The sequence below is a fragment of the Balaenoptera acutorostrata genome, chromosome 9 (assembly GCF_949987535.1).
Source record: "Balaenoptera acutorostrata chromosome 9, mBalAcu1.1, whole genome shotgun sequence".
NCBI classification, from domain to species: Eukaryota; Metazoa; Chordata; class Mammalia; order Artiodactyla; family Balaenopteridae; genus Balaenoptera; species Balaenoptera acutorostrata.
This window is the reverse complement of record NC_080072.1, coordinates 4,791,559-4,808,023: the sequence shown is the minus strand read 5'-3', so window position 1 is coordinate 4,808,023 and position 16,465 is coordinate 4,791,559. Positions and strand designations below refer to the sequence as shown.

The 16,465-nt window shown below is 50.0% G+C and overlaps 1 protein-coding gene across 1 annotated transcript; it reads left to right on the top strand.

Annotated features, from left to right (window-relative positions):
- Nucleotides 1-350: 350 nt before the first annotated feature.
- Nucleotides 351-6,574, top strand: GAL (galanin and GMAP prepropeptide). The gene is made up of 6 exons (XM_057553758.1): nt 351-479; nt 746-826; nt 1,690-1,744; nt 4,822-4,908; nt 5,199-5,276; nt 6,449-6,574. The coding sequence occupies exons 2-6, from the start codon at nt 746-748 to the stop codon at nt 6,517-6,519; spliced, it is 372 nt and encodes a 123-aa protein (XP_057409741.1). The 5' UTR covers nt 351-479; the 3' UTR covers nt 6,520-6,574.
- Nucleotides 6,575-16,465: the final 9,891 nt, after the last annotated feature.

Sequence of the window (16,465 nt, the reverse complement as noted above, 5' to 3'; positions counted from 1 at the left end):
CCGGGGGCCCAGGACCCCCGCGACCCGCCCAGCTTGGATTGAGGGTCTCTGGCTGCGGAGGGCCCGCTGGCGGCACGGGACGCGGTGCCGGGGTGCGGGGCTCGCTGCCCAGGGTCCGCTAACAGCCGGGTCGGGGGGCTCTCCGCCGTCCCCGCCCTCCCGCAGGCGCTCCGAGCGCCCCTCGGGAACCGAGTTCCGGTCCCTCCCGCCCACTCGGGCCGGCGAGGGCGCGGGAGGCGGGAACCGAGCCCGTGACGCGGCCGAGCGGCCCCGGACGCGCCGCATAAATAGCGGTGGCAGCGGCTCCGCGCCCGGCCGCCGTGAGCTTCCCGCCTCCGTGTCCCCGAGGCCGCGCCACGCGGTGAGAGCCCCCTGCCCTACCCTACTCCACCCGACTCGACGGACGCGCGGCCCCGCCGACATCCCCGGACCCGCTGACGCCCCAGGACCTGCAGATCCCCCGGGCCCCGCCGCTCAAGGTACCGCGCCCCCGGGGACCCCGGCGGGAGGCGGACCCCCTTTCTCCGCCGTCCCCTCTCCGGAGCGCCCGCCTGCGGGTGGACCTTCCCTGGGGACGGCGCGGCGACCCTGCCCTTTGCCCGGGCTCTCGGTCCTCGGCACCTCGGCTCCTGGCCGCGCTTCCCGCACCCGCAGGAGCGGGGGTCCGAGCCTCCGCCCGACGTGAACCCTGGGGACCCAGACCGGCCTCCCCGCGCCGTCCCCCACCGCCCGCCTTCCCTTGCAGATGCCCAGAGGCTGCGCCCTCCTGCTCGCCTCGCTGCTCCTCGCCGCGGCCCTTTCAGCCACCCTGGGGCTCGGGTCGCCGGTAAGTGCTGGCTGGGGAGCAAACGCTCCCCAAGCGGGTCCCCTTCTCTGCAAAGGGGGGCAACCGCATCAAACCAGACTCGGGGGAGGGTGGATGCCTTGTGCCATCAATTCTGCCTCCGGGCGGGCGGGAGTTGGGGGGGTGTCCCTGCCGCGGGGAGCTGCGCAGGGAGGGGCCCGGGTCCTGCGAGCAGACCAGCGGGGGCTGGGCGAGGGCGGCGGTTTCCGCTCAGAGGCTCCCTCGGATCCTCCCGGCACCTCGCCTCTCCCAGTGTGTAAACAGCCCCTGGCTATTGACCACTAAACATGGACACTGCTGTACTTGAGGTTAGCGCCTCGGACGAGTGAGAAGCAAATCTCATTCCATTCCGCTCAGTAGAGCGTCAGTACACCGTGTGCGAGCCGGTGTCATCAACAGGTGTTCTCAGCATCGCTTAAAAGCGCGTGGGTGCACTATGAGTCTGTGGTCTGCGGCGCTAAAGGAAGTATTTGATAAAGCAAGTAGTCCTATTTTCATGTCACATATAGCTTATCTGCAAATCTGGAATTTCTTGCAGCTTCCAAAAGTACATGCATTATTCTAAGCCCTGTATCATGCCTGGAAGGTCTGAGTGAATTTCACTTAATGTCTTTCTAGTTTCATTTAAAGCTCTTGCTTTAACAGTTTGCGTCTCTTGGCTTAGTATATGAAAGAGTAACTAAAGTGTGTTTGTAATTTAAGTTCTGTGATTATTTGAAGTAAATAACTTCACAGGCTGCCATGGTGGGTTATACAAGCAGAAGCGGCCTTTGGGGCTTCTTTGAGCCAGCGCAGCCGGTACCAGGCAGGATCCTTGCCATCTGACCCCCTTTCTCCCATTTAAGGTGAAGGAAAAGAGAGGATGGACCCTGAACAGTGCTGGCTACCTTCTTGGACCACGTAAGTGATGCAGGTGCACGGCCTCTCGACACCGAACCGGCTTTTCTAGTGCTGGCTGTAGTGCTTGTGCATGTCCTGCTGCTTCTGAAATATGGGGGTAGCCAGTCATCATTCTGATACCCTGATATTCCAGTTTGAGTCTGATAAAGGGAAACAGGGGAGTCTTCCATGAGACTTTGAGGCAGGATGGTTTCTCTGTAGGTTTAACTGACTCCCTGAAAGGCAGCCCCCCACCCCATGTCCCAATTCTCAGCCTCCTCCCCACTTGCCCCGCCCCCAGCCTTGGGGCACCTTGCTCTTTCTTGAACCCTGACCCGTCCTGCCCCCTGCAGCTTGGCAAACCCTTAGGGCCCTCTCCTGCCTTCTCTGCACCCTTCCCCCTTTTCACCCCCGTTCCTCAGCCTGGCCAGTCTCGACTGCTTGGCACATTGGCCCAGGCCTGATACCTCCGGAAACCTCTCCTTACTCTGGCTCTCCTGCCCTGCACCCCATGGGATTCCTAGCCTTATACTTTGATCAGGCTTTCCCAGGTGACCGTCTTGGAAGGCAGACATCCCTTGGGGCTCTGTTCTGGGCCCTCTCTTGGGTCCCTCTGTATCTCCCTAAACGTCCCATCCACTCCTTGGCTTCACAGAGCACCCCCAGGTCAACTGACCCCAACCTTATCTCCGTCTTCCGTGAGCCTAAGCCTGGGATAGGAATTCACAGGTCACCTAGAGAAGCCAAAACATGCTCGCCCCAAAACTAAATGCAGAAGGTCCTCTTCCTGCTCCAGATCTGTCCCTGGAGCCGTCCTGCAGGGTGACTGATACTTGGTGTCTTGTCCTTGATGTGACATCGTCTGGACTCGGTGGGAGTAATTTGCTTACATTCATGATGCCGAGAATCCAGTGAGTCTAGGGTAGCTGGGGCCTTCAGAGACCCCCTGTTCGACTGCTGGATTTACAGGGAAGCACACCGAGCCCGGGGCTCAGTGAACAGCTCGCTGCCATGGAATCCCTAAGTGGGTGCAGGAGGCGGCAGGCAATGGGGGAGTTGGTGTGTGCAGACAGGCCACGCCTCCAGCGCTAAAGGGGACAGCTCTGGGGACAGCTCTGGGCACTGCAGGCTACAGCCACTGCGGCCTCCCCTCGCCCACCCAGCCCCCACTCCCTGCTCTCTTCACGTCCTCTGTCTGGGCACCTTCAGATTTTAATTGTCCTAAAGGAGGGGGCGAGGGGAGACCTTTCACTTCCCATCCAAACTCCTACCTACTCGTAGCTTTCAAATTTGCAGGCATGGTTGATTTGGGGACAGCCATCAACCTTAAAAATAAATCCTCCTCTATTTATTTCCTGCTTTCCTGCCAGAAAGGAGGCAAACAACTCATATATAGCTCATATCCCAGTCCTTCCAGAGTCGTCGGGAAGAATGGTCCCCATTTAAACTACCCCCGGGGAGCTACTTGTAGTTCTTAATCCCCAAGTTTAAGTACAGACTCTTCTCCCACTGCAGATGGTTGTTTATCTGATCACCTGGAGGGTGCCTGAGCGCCGGGCTTTGAGAAACACAGGCACAGAAATGACAAAAACTAATTGGGGCCACAGGCAGGACCTGCTGGGCATCTTTAGTCTCAGATCAAACGCAGCAGCCGGTCCCCACGTGGTCTTGTCACTTCGCCTGCAGGAGGGAAAGACTGATTTAAAGGGCACGAGTTTTCCTGAACCCTTTGCAGCCCTGAGTTCTTCCCCTCAGAAAGCACTTCGTCTCTGTGTGCTACTGGCCCGAAAGAAAGAAGGAGCCCTTCAACAGAAATACTTGTCCGTGTGACTCTGGCATACTGAAAATGTATTTATCAAGAAGATTTAGGGAATTCCCTGGCGGTGCAGTGGTTAGGACTCAGTGCGTTCACTGCTGGGGCCCGGGTTCGATCCCTGGTCGGGGAACTAAGATCCCACAAGCTTTGTGGCATGGCCAAAAAATCCTGTTAGAAAACAAACCGCTTTTCACTATCAAGTTGGATCACCAGAAGCTGTCCGTCTAGACTAGCTGTTTGTCAGAATTCTTTGCAACTTCACACTGTGCTCCTGACTTCTGTTGTCAGGTCAGCATAGAAAATGACAACATAAAAATGCTGAAGACAGTTTGAGCCTGACTGCACCCAGTGGCCTTTGGAAGCGCCGGGTTACTTATCATTCCTCCACATTTAATGCCAAGACCTCTGTCTCTGGAAAAATGAATTCGCTTTCTTTTGTCTGGGCTTGGAGATGGTACAGTCCACCAGGCCAGGTAGCCAGAGACCGAGACCCAGACCTTCTCCTTTAGCCCGGAGAGGGCCCCGATCAGGCCCTTCTCTTCATTCCAGGGCACTTGGTGGAGAGCCCTCATTCTTTCTTTCCAATACTTTTGTTTTTGTTTTTGTTTTTTTGCCCGTGCTGCTCAGCACGTGGGATCTTAATTTCCCGACCAGGGATCGAACCTGGGCCCCTGCAGTGGAAGTGTGGAGTCCTAACCCCTGGACTGCCAGGGAACTGCAATTACCATTCCCCCATGTCACTCCACCCAGAGTGTGCGCCCGTGTGCACACACACACACACACACAAACACACACTCAACCTCCCTCCTTCCCTCCCCCACCCCTCCTGCTCCTTCTCTCTGTCTCTGTATCTCTCTCCCCGGCTTCTGTCCATCTCTCACACAGCAGCCAGTGATCTTTGAGAAATAAAATTCTGATTACATCAGAACTGCAAATCCTGTGGTTCCCCCCCACCCGACCCCATTTTCAGGGACGCAGGACTCTGCGTCTCACCAGGTCTGCGCCCCTGGGGCCGGTGCCCTCTGCTGGCCACGTGCTGCCCCCTCTTGACTGGAGGCTCCCCTCTTGTTCCGTGGGGCCCCAGCACCTGGAAAAGAGCTGTACCCTCGCCCTGGCATGAATTCCTCCCTCAGGTTCCACGGAGAACAACTCCCTCTTCCATGGTTTCCCTACCTTGGCTTTGTTTTTACAGTCCGTTGTGTTAACATGTTGGCTATAAGCAGCCATGTGTCCTTTCATTATAGTGACAACACTCAGGTGCTTTCCTCTGATTTGCAAACAGATGCCATTGACAACCACAGATCATTTCACGACAAGCATGGCTTCACTGGCAAGCGGGAACTCGAGCCTGAAGACGAAGCCAGGCCAGGTGAGAGGACTTTAATCTCAGGGCCCACAGGGCAGTGGGGGGTATGGGGCTCCTGCCACTGCTGACCCACAGCCGGGGCCTGAGCTTGGCCCGGCCCCATCTGTCAGCCGCCAGAAATAGGAGCAGCAAACCTGAGGGTAAGCTCCAGGGGCGGCCACAAGGGGCTCAGGGCCTCCACTGCGCTGAGCCAGGCTCTGAGAGGGAGGGAGGGACATGCCGGTGATGCCCCCAGGTGCCCAGGTCTAAGACAGGCACCAAGGTGGTCAACGCTGATCCCCTCTGGTTTCTAGGAAGCGTTGACAGGCAGCTGTTGGAGAACAATGTCGTGCGCACGATAATCGAGTTTCTGACTTTCTTGCAGCTCAGAGGTATGTGAAATATTACCAACATAAAATCCCACCTCTTAGAAGCCTGCGCACATAAAAAAACCTGTCAAGAAAGGCTTCCACAGGCTTCTCCTGGGAAGGAACCGCGCTCCCCCTACACACCGACAGTCACGCTGGTGGGTGGGGTTACAGGCGGAGGCATGGGAACCAGCTGCAAAGGGGCCTGGTTCATTCACTCTGCTGGACCCACATTTCTTGACATGGTAACAGCGGCTGCACCTTCCAGGGCCTAGTTAGTACACACAGTCAGGCTCTCCGTAGACCCCTTAAACCATATCTTGGGAGCGCGGCGAGAGAACGGAGCCCGCGGCCTGGATCGCCCTTTCACCCTGCGCAGCCTCCAGCGGGGCTGGCTGCATTTGACCCCGACAGCTCTCCATCCCGGGATCTAGTACAGCCGACGGGGCCTTTCTGTGAAGCATTCAGCCCCAGCACTTCCGTGCCTCAGGGCTGTCATTCATGCCACTGCGAGGGTCAAAACTGCCCCTGTGGAAGGGGCCCAGAGTTCACCCCAGGGAGGTGGCCTGGGGACACAGTGGGACATGGGCCACTTTGATGCTCCAAGGGAGACCTTGGGTGGTCAGGTTCTGCACATCATAGTTTTGTTGTCGAGTTGGAAGAGCGAAGACTATTCTTGGGTTCTGTTTTGATCCATTTGCTCTCAGGCTCCACTGCCTTAGCTGAGGGACTTCAGGTGGGCATGGGGCGGGGGGAAGGAGTGGGGGGAGGAGACTTAAGGCCTGTGGCTTTTCCTTAGAACCATCCATGGGCAGGGGGGCTGTGGGAGAAGAACTTAGAAACCTCAGAACCAAGCAACCGATCCCCCCCGTTTGAGCCCAGGGCAGCCTTTGGGGAAATCTCTGCTGGAGAAAATCTGCTGGTGACTTTTCCAGCGAGGGGCAGATGGACTCTTCCGGGTTTTTTGTTTGTTTGTTTTGTTTTGGATGTTGTAACATGGAACTTCTTTCATTAGGAGACTAGATTTTTATTGCCCGAACAGGAATTACACTTTTTAAAAGTCTGACCGTTTCAAATGCATACTAAGTACGAGAGTCAAATGTGACATGTGCCTGATTCTGGGTTTGCTGCCGTGAGCATCTCTGCAGAGGACGAGCACTTGAGCTTTGCCCTCAGTGTGGCCCTCCCCTCTGCAGACGCCGGGGCCCTGGAGCGCCGGCCCGGTCTCCCCGCAGCAGTGTCCTCAGGAGACGTGGAGCAGTCCTAGGAAGCTCCCGGGGCGGGTTCGGCTCTTCGTTGTCATTCGAAGTCAAGCTCGAAGACGATGATAATCATACGGCAACGAATGCAGCGTCAACCACCCCTGTCCTCTCCGCCCTGATGCTGTGTCCTTATCATTTAAGATTTTTTCCCTTTGGTCATAATTTTGAGTGGCAAATAAAAAAGCAGCAACAGCTTGTGATTATCGTTTTCTTCCACACGTCTGTCTTGTTGCCACTGCCACCAGTGTGTCTTTAAAAGATGATGCTTGATTATAATCACACGTAATAGAGGAAAGTTTTACACCCAAATTCTACCATCCAGAGCGTCTCTGAGACACTTTCTCTTGTCACTCACGTCCAGGGAACATAAAGTTATCTTAAGCTGAGTCAAACGTAATTATGAAGGTAAGTCTGTTTCTGAGACAAACAAAACCACAAAACAGATAGAACCCCTGGCCTCATGGAGCTGATATTTTAGGGAGATGGGAACCAAAAAGCCTAAAGAAACCCTAAACATGATAGATGAGAGAATTGTCTGGTGCTTGTGAAGGTGAAAAGTGACAACGAGAAGCAGCCACAGTGCAGGGGCCACGGGTGAAGTGGGGATTAACACGCACAGCGTTAAAGTCCGTGTGGCCGAGTTAGAAAGTAACTATCGTAAAAACCATAACTATTTTATGTGCTAAGTCAACAATGAGTTAAAGGCAGCGTGTGGGGACAGTAATAGCAGAGATGGGGTGATCTTTGGAACAGAAATAAAAAGATCATGCGGGCTTCCCTGGTGGCGCAGTGGTTGAGAATCTGCCTGCTAATGCAGGGGACACGGGTTCGAGCCCTGGTCTGGGAAGATCCCACATGCCACGGAGCAGCTGGGCCCGTGAGCCACAATTGCTGAGCCTGCGCGTCTGGAGCCTGTGCCCCGCGACGGGAGGGGCCGCGATAGAGAAAGGCCCGCGCACCGCGATGAAGAGCGGTCCCCGCACCGCGATGAAGAGTGGCCCCCGCTTGCCGCAACTGGAGAAAGCCCTCGCACGAACCGAAGACCCAACACAGCCAAAAATAAATAAATAAATAAATAAGAAAATCCTTAAAAAAAAAAAAAAAAAAAAAAAGATCATGCAGAAGATCCAAAAAGAAAACAGGCAAGGATGAGAAGCCAGACATTAAGTTAAACGATGGCCCGTAGGCTCTTTCGCACGAACCAGAGCACATCTGATGCAGAAGTGGGAGGGATCTTTCCGTGCTCTCTCCCCCAGCAATGCCTCTCACCCCTGGGGGCCCAGGTGGCCCACAGACCACTGCAGTCAGAGTCTGGGCACCCGCCGTGTTTTTGTGCTCCCCCCCATGATTGCAATACGCAGCCAAGCGTGAGACTCGCCCCCTAAAGACCGGCTTCCGGGAAGAAGTAGACACTGTGGTTAGTTACCCAAGCCCTGCTGGTAGGGCCCCAGCCCCCGCTTCCTCTCCCTGCTCCCTCTCTCATGACACGTGACACTCACTGGCAGCCACTTTCCCTCCTCCCACCAGCCATCGTTCCCTCCTCTGCACGTGCCATGGGCAGACCCGGCTGGTCCAATCCCAGCTCAGCGTTCGGGAACACCACCCATGGGGTTCGGCAGGCCCCGGGCCTGTCCTTCACTCCCTACCCCTCGCCATCCTCGGTTCTCCTCTTTGACGTTGCTTTAAATCGCCCAGACTTGGGTGGGCCACAGGATCCCTGGAGGCCTTGTCAGAAGCCGGGTGGCCAGCCCTGCCCAGCGTGTTGATCCAGGAGGACAAGGTGCACAGAATCCGCACTCCTGACAAGCACCCCACAGATGCCACTGCTGCTGGTCAGGGACCACACCTCATTTACTCACTCCAACCCGCAGCCGGCAGCCTGTCCTGCCTGGTCTCCCTCTGGTCTTGCCTCCTTCCATCCGGTGGCCATGGACACACCTGTCCCCACCCCAGCCTGCTCTAGTAGCCTCCTTATGCCCTAAGCTCCAGACCCCCACCAACTGCAGCTCCTGGCCCAGCTTCGCTCACCTAAAACCTCTGCACACATCCCTCTGGGTGCCCGGTAAACTCCTCCACGTCCCACAGGATCCCACTCCGCAGTGACCTTCTCGAGGACGCCTTCCCACTCACCCTCCCCCGCAGGGCTGTGCGCAGGCCCAGTGTGTGCGGTGCGTGCTCACCGCTCTCATTCTGTCTGTGGCTGTGTCTCCTCACCACGCTGCAACTCCCTCAAGAAACAAACCGTGCTGGTGGGACAGAGGTTCGCCTGGGCCTCTCTCTGCGTTCCAGCACGGCACCTGGCGGGCAGGAGAGCTTTACGACACACGTCTCAGGAGTAGAGGTAGGAACTGCCAAGGCAGCCCTGCCTCAGTGCAGAGGCGTGCGCTCCAGAATCGGGCTCTGCAATCTCACCCGCCTCAGCCCCCACCTCCTCCAAGCTTCTTCCTCCTTCTCGGAATAACTGGCGTGGGAGAGGTGGTCGCAGCTACAGGTGAGGGGCGGGGAGCGGCGGTGGTGCCGTTTGCTGGCCAACAAAGTGGTGGATGAGGTGGCCATTCTCAGAGATGCTGCAGAAGAGACCCTTTACTTCCAGAGACAATGTGGTAGGAGCTGTCTACGGCCGTACCGGATAAATCAGTTGCCAACCATGGCGGTATTTTCAAGGAAAAGGGTCCACCGGCCACCGGAGGAAGTGAAGAATTTACAGACAGTCCTGAGAAACACCCAGGTGACCAGCTGAGAGGTGGAAGAGGAGAGCGCTGGGGTAATTTACCTTGAGGAGGGGGCTGTATCCATTCCACGAGGCGCAGCCATCACAGCTGATGGCCTCGCTCTAGGGCCGAGAGCTGTGAGCACCCGCCCCCGCCGTCTGCCCAGAACCACGCTACGTGGTCATACTCAGTGAGGGCGAGGTGGCTGAGTGGGCCCCCAGGCTGAGGAAGAGAGAGCCTAACTCTCGGGAGGTCCTTCCAGGAGGGAGGGGAAAGTGATGGTTAACAGGAGAGGAGAGAGGTACTGGGAGGCTGCGGAGGTCCGAGGGCAGGGCGGTGAAGTCTTAGGAAGACAAAAAGAATCACAGCTGATTACTTTCTCACATACAACCCACAACTTTTGTTATTAATACATTGCAAAAGAGAGAAAGAGAGAGAGAGATGCTAGCGGTCCATTTTAAAGTCTGGATTTTACCCTATTTTACCCAAGGTAAAAACGAAGAAGGCTCTAGAAAACAGAAAGCTTGACCACCTCTGATGTAAGTTTAAAAAAAAAAGTTTGCTGACTTCCACTTTCAGGAGTAGGTATACTTTTCTCTTATCCTCTTGTCAGTACAATGAAAAGCCCTGGACATTACATATGAAACAAGCACAAGGAGACTCAAAGTCAAGAAGAAGGCAGACCAGCCAGGGAACTCGGGACCGAAGGATGACACGGTGGGGAGACCCTGGGTTTTCTTCTTGCCTCCTCAACAGGGTAAAGAGGTCGATTCTCTCCAAACTGATACACAGGCTTAACACAATTCCCATCAAGAAAGAGCATGAAAAGACAAAATAGGGACTGGGAGAAAATATTTGCAAACCATATATGCCATCAAGGACTCTTATCTAAAACATATAAAGAACCCTCAAAACTGAACAAAAACATTGTTGCTTTTGTTGTGGTCATCCATGTACAATGCTTGGTGTCAGTCTATTTATCTCTTGTAAAAATAAAATACAGTGTGTGTGTGTGTGAAAAAAAAAAACTGAACAAAAACAAAAAATCGAGTTAAAATGGGCAAAATACATGAACAGACACTTCACTGAAGAGGTTACAGAGATGAAAAAAAGCTCAAGAAGAGATGTTCAACATTATTAGTCATTTGGGGGATGCACATTAAAAACACAATGAAGTATCACTAAATACCTATCAGAATGGCTAAAATAAAAGATAGTGACAGCACCAAATGCTGGTAAGGATGCAGAGAAAGTGGATGACTCATACATTGCTGCTGAGAATGTAAAATGATGAAGCCACTCTGGAAAATAGCTTGGCAGTTTCTTTAAAAATCAAACACGCAACTACTGTCCAACCCAGCAACTGCACTCCTGAGCATTTATCCCAACCAAATGGAAACTTACCATTACACAAGAACCTGCACACAAATGTTCATAGTAGTTTATTCATAACAGGCAAAAACTGGAAACAGCTCAGATGTCCTTCAATGGATTAAACTCTGGTCATCCACACCATGTACCTACTACTCAGCAATAAAAAGTAACAGATTATTAAGATACACAACAACCTGGGTGAATCTCCAGAGAATTCTTCCAAGTGAAAAAAAATCCTAAAATGTTACAAACTGTATGACTCCATTTATGTAGCATTCTTTTTTAAAATGAAAAATATATATATATTTATTTATTTATTTGGCTGCGCCAGGTCTTAAAGTTGCAGCATGTGGGCTCTTCGTTGCTGCGTGCAGGATCTTTTAGTTGTGGCATGCATGTGGGATCCAGTTCCCTGACCAGGGATGGAACCTGGGCCCCCTGCATTGGGAGCGCGGAGTCTTACCCCTGGACCGCCAGGGAAGTCCCTCTATATCATTCTTGAAATGACAAAAGTAAAGAAATGGAGAACAGGCTAGCAGCTGCCAAGGGTTTGGGAGGGGGTGGGAAAAGAAGAGAGATGGTGGGTAAAAGAGGGACTTGAGGGATCCTTGAGGGGACAGAGTTCTGCGTCTTGACTGTATCAATGTCACTATCCTGGCTGTGATATTGTACTAAAGTTTTGCTAGGATGTTACCACCAGGGGAAACTAGATAAAGGGTACACAGCATCTCTCTGTATTGTTTCTTACAATTGCATATAAATCTACAATTATCTCAAAATAAAATGTTTAATTTTTTTAAAAGCTATTAAAAATATTTTTTAAGGCCCCCGTATGTTCACTGGTGAATTCTACCAAACATGTAAGGAAAAAATTATTCCAATTCTTTACAATGTCTTCCAGGACACAGAAGCAGAGGGACTACTTCCTAACTCACTCTATGAGGGCAACATCACCCTAATACTAAGACCAGACAAAGAAACTACATGAAGATTACAGACCAATATCTCTTATGGACATAAATGCCAAAATTCTCAACAAAATATTAGCAAATCAAATCCAACAATGTATAAAAAGAATTATACACCACAACTAAGTGGGATTTAACCTAAGTAAGCAAGTCTGGTTCCACATTCAAAAGTCAATTAATGTAACCCATCACATCAACAGGCTAAAGAAGAAAAATCACAGGAGCATATCAGTAGATGCAGAAAAAGCATGTGACAATATCCAACACCCATAGGTGATAAAACCCTTCAGCAAACTATGAATAGATAAAGAATATCTACAACTGATAAAGACTGTCTACAAAAAAACTAAAGCTTACATCATATTTAATGGTGAGAAACTAGAAACTTTCCCACTGAGATCAGGAACAAGGCAAGGATGTCCCCTCTCATCACTGCTTTTCAACATGATACTGGAAGTTCTAGCTAATGTGAGAAGACAAGGAAATCAAAATTATACAGGCTGAGAAGGAAGAAATAAAACTTTCTTTGTTCACAGATGATATGATTATCTATGTTAAAAATCTGAAAATCAGCCCAAAACCTCCTGGAATGAGAAAGCAATTATAGCAAGGTTGCAGGATACAAGGTTAATATATAAAAGTCAATCACTTTCCTATATAACACTAGCGAACAAGTGGAATTTGAAATTAAAAACACAATACCATTTATGTTAAAATCCTTAGGTATAAATCTAACAAAATATGTACAAGATCTATATGAGGAAAACTACAGGGACTTCCCTGGTGGCGCAGTGGTTAAGAATCTGCCTCTCAATGCAGGGGACCCAGGTTCGAGCCCTGGTGTGGAAAGACCCCACTTGCTGCAGAGCAACTAAGCCCGTGAGCCACAACTGCTGAAGCCTGTGCACCTAGAGCCTGTGCTCCGCAACAGGAGAAGCCACCACAATGAGAAGCCTGCACACTGCAACGAAGAGTAGCCCCCGCTTGCTGCAACTAGAGAAAGCCCACGTGCAGCAAGGAAGACCCAACGCAGCCAAAAATAAATAAATTTATTTTAAAAACTCTACAAACTCTGATGAAAGAAATCAGAGAAGAACTAAATAATTGAAGAGATATTCCATGTTCATGGAGAGGAAGACTCAGTATTTCCAAGGTGTCAGTTCTTCACAACTTGATCTATAGAATCAACACAATCCCAATCAAAATCTCAGCAAGTTATTTTGTAAATGTCAGAAAACTGATTCTAAAGTTATATGGAGAGGCAAAAGACCCAGAATAGCCAACACAATATTGAAGGAGAAGAACAAAGTTTGACTGACACTATCCGACTTCAAGACTTACTATAAAGCTACAGTAATCAGGACAGTGTGGTCTTGGTGGAAAAATTAACAAATAGGTCAGTGGAACAGAATAGAGAGCCCAGAAGCATACCCACATAAATATGGTCAACTGACCTTTGGCAAAGGAGCAAAGGTAATACAATAGAGGAAAGAATGTCTTTTCAGCAAATGGTGCCAGAACAACTGGACATCCACATGCAGAAAAATGAATCTAGACATAGACCTTATACTCTTCATAAAAATTAACTCAAAGTGGATCACAGACATAAATGTAAAATGCAAAACTCCTAGAAGATAAAATTGTGATCTATAAAAGAAATGACTGGTGAGCTGGACTTCATTAAAATTAAAAACTGTTCTGCAAAAGCCACTGTTGAGAGAATGAGAAGATAAGCCACAGACTGGGAGAAAATATTTGCAAAAGACACATCTGATTAAGGACTATTATCCAAAATATACAGAGAACTCTTAAGACTCAACAGTGAGAAAATGAACAGCCCAGTTACAAAGGGGCTAAAGACCTAGACAGATACCTCACTAAAGAAAATACACAGGTGGTAAGTAAGCACATGAAAAGATACTTTAGATCTTTTGTCCTTAGGAAATTGCAGATTAAAACAACAACGAGATATGGCCACACACCTATCAAAATGGCCAAAATCCAAAACATTGACACCACCCAATGCTCACTTCTGCCCACCTGGGCCCACGACCTTCATAAAGAGAGCTTCACCTGCAGAATGAGCTGTGCCTTTCCCCTCCAGTTGTCCTTATCCTTTCCTCAAACTGCTCTTCTCTTAGATTCTCTAACTTCTCCCATCATTTTTATCTTGGATGAAAATTCCACCTTCAATTCCTTAAACAAGTATATTTACTTCTTACAGTAATTTGTCTATTGTGGTTTTAAAAGCTGCACCCCACTGAAATTAGACAATCCCTGGCAGAATTTCAGGTATTGGTGCAGGGTTTTATAAAAGGGATAAAGGTCTTCAGAGCCAAGATGAGGGTTACAAGTAGGTTTTTGCTGATATATTGCAGCCAATAGAAGCTTGTCTCTTAAGGATGGTTTGCTTGCTCCCACATTTTCTGTATTGTGTACAAGCTTGTGGTTAACTGACAGGAAAGAAGATTTTCAGCCTGTGCGACATAAATATATATTTTGTCTCTGCCCCCGACACAGAGTTGCTAAAACTCCTGTAATTTCCTGAATGATAGGGGTGGCAGGAGCATCTTACACAGAGCACCTGAATTCCTTGGAATATCCTAGGTGATAGGGATGTCATTTGTTCCAGGGAGGTGACTCTTGGTGGGCTCCTGGATAGCTTCAGAATGGGAGCTGGTCTCCAGAAAGACCAAACCATTATTAGAAGCTTGTAATTTGCAGCCACGTCCCCATCCCCCAGGGAGGGGAGAGGAGCCGGAGACTGAGTTAACCTGCATGATGAAGCCTCAGTAAAAATCCCTAAACTACAGGGTGTGGAGAGCTTCCAGGTTGGTGAGCACATCCATGTGCCAGGAAGGTGGTGCACTCCAGCTCCAGGGGACAGAAACTCCTGTGCTTAGCACCCTTCTGGGCCTCGCCCTATGTACCTTTTCATCTGTTCATTTATACCCTTGATAATAAACCAGTAATAATAAGTAAAGAGTTTTCCTGAGTTCTGTGAGCTGTTATAACAAATTATCTAACCTGGGAGGGGTCATGGGAGCTTCAGGTTTGTAGTGAAGTCAGACAGAAGTGGGGGTAACCTGGGACCCACTACGTGTGATTGGTGTCTGCAGTGGGGGAAGTCTTGTGGGACTGAGGCCTTAACCCTGTGGAATCTGAATTCAATTCAATTCAATTACAGGACACCTGAGAGTTGTTTGGTGTTGGAAAAAATAAAAAACACCACGCATTTGGTGTCGGAAGTGTGAGTAAAGAAATAGTTCTCTTTTAGCGTGTGTCATTTTTGTTTAAATGACTTTTTCTCGGATTCTTGAAAAGACAAGACGTAAGCTAAACTGCATTTCTGGAAAAACAAAAACCCAGCAGATAATCTAACCTAATTACAAAGGTGGCCCATGTCATTTAGTACACAGAAGGTAGAAAGATGACAAGGTGGTTAAATTTGCACAGCCACACCCAGAAATAAGGACATACTATTTTTATTTTTATATGGTTTTAAAATAGCATTACTTCTCTCTCAGAAGCAAAAAGATGTGCTTTTATGTTTTTTTAGTCATCCTATGTAACTTTAACTCTGGGCATTAGGGTGGCTTTATTCACAACTCTACTTTGGCTTTTACTTCTCATACTGAATTTTCTACAAGTTGTACTGACTTAATAAATTCTCTCCATTGAGAATCCCTGCAGGGGTCATGCCTTTCCAGATGACCTTTCCCTAACTTTCAGGCTTCAGCTCAGTGTACCTGGCCACAGCCTGAGTATCCTCAGGCAGCACCAAAGGTCCCTTAGCTCACAGGAGCCCAGGTTCCAGGCAGACTCCCCTGAAATGCTGGGGTCATTGCCCTAAGGATTGCTGCTCACCTTCCTTGCTGATCAGGGCTGCCTCCAGCCTCTGCAGGGGGCTATACCTAGTTGCAGGGTCTTTCTAGGCAGCTCTTTGCCTCAATGTAGTTCTGGAGGACACTGTTCCCTTCCCCTCCCTCCACACCTGCACCGTGCAGCTCCTGGGCACTTAAAATGTGCCTGATGCAAATTGGAATGTGCTAGAAGTGTAAAATACACACTGGATTTCAAATATTTGGTACATACAAAGAATGTGAAATATCTCAATCATTTTTATCTTGATTATATGTTGAAATGATAGTGTTTGGGATATATGGGGTTAAATAAAAGATTATTAAACTAATCTCACCTGTTCCTTTTTACTTTTTTCGTATATGGCTACTAGAAAATTGTAAATTATATGTGGGCGGCAGATATTGCAGTTGGCAGCACTGCCAAGAGGGACATGGAAAGGAGGGCAGCCCTCCCAAAAGGAGTCACAAAGCCCCCCATTTCCAAGTCCCCTTCCAGCCCCCAAGGGTGAAGTGGGCTAGGTGGGCTCCTCGCAGCGTCCCCTCCCTGCTCTGTCCCGAGACGTTGATGGGACTGAAAGCACGCAGAGCAACCGGGAGCACTGCTCATAGAGAACTCCGCCGTCCTACAATACCTATCTCTACCTCCGGCTTTCTGCCACAGAATCCAGATCCCAAGGAGTCACAAAGGCGTTGAAACAGAGAAGAATTAAGAATTTCTTTTCCCCCCTTTGGTTCCCCATCAGAGCTAGGCTGTTCCAAACACAACTCTAGAAATCATCAGCTTACTCCTCGGCTCCTGGCTTACTGATCTGCCTAGTGGCCAGGCCCTATGACCCCACTTCTTTCAGTGGTGTGTTTGTAAATGAGCTTTCTAAACACTCTCCAAGGGGCCAATACTATTAATGAACACAGAAACATAACAAATATATTTTTCAGATATTAAGTTAATTACAACAATGGAAGACATGTCAAATTTTTATTCCTCTTTGCTTTTACAATAGAACCAAAAGAGAGTCAACTTAATAACTTATCTTA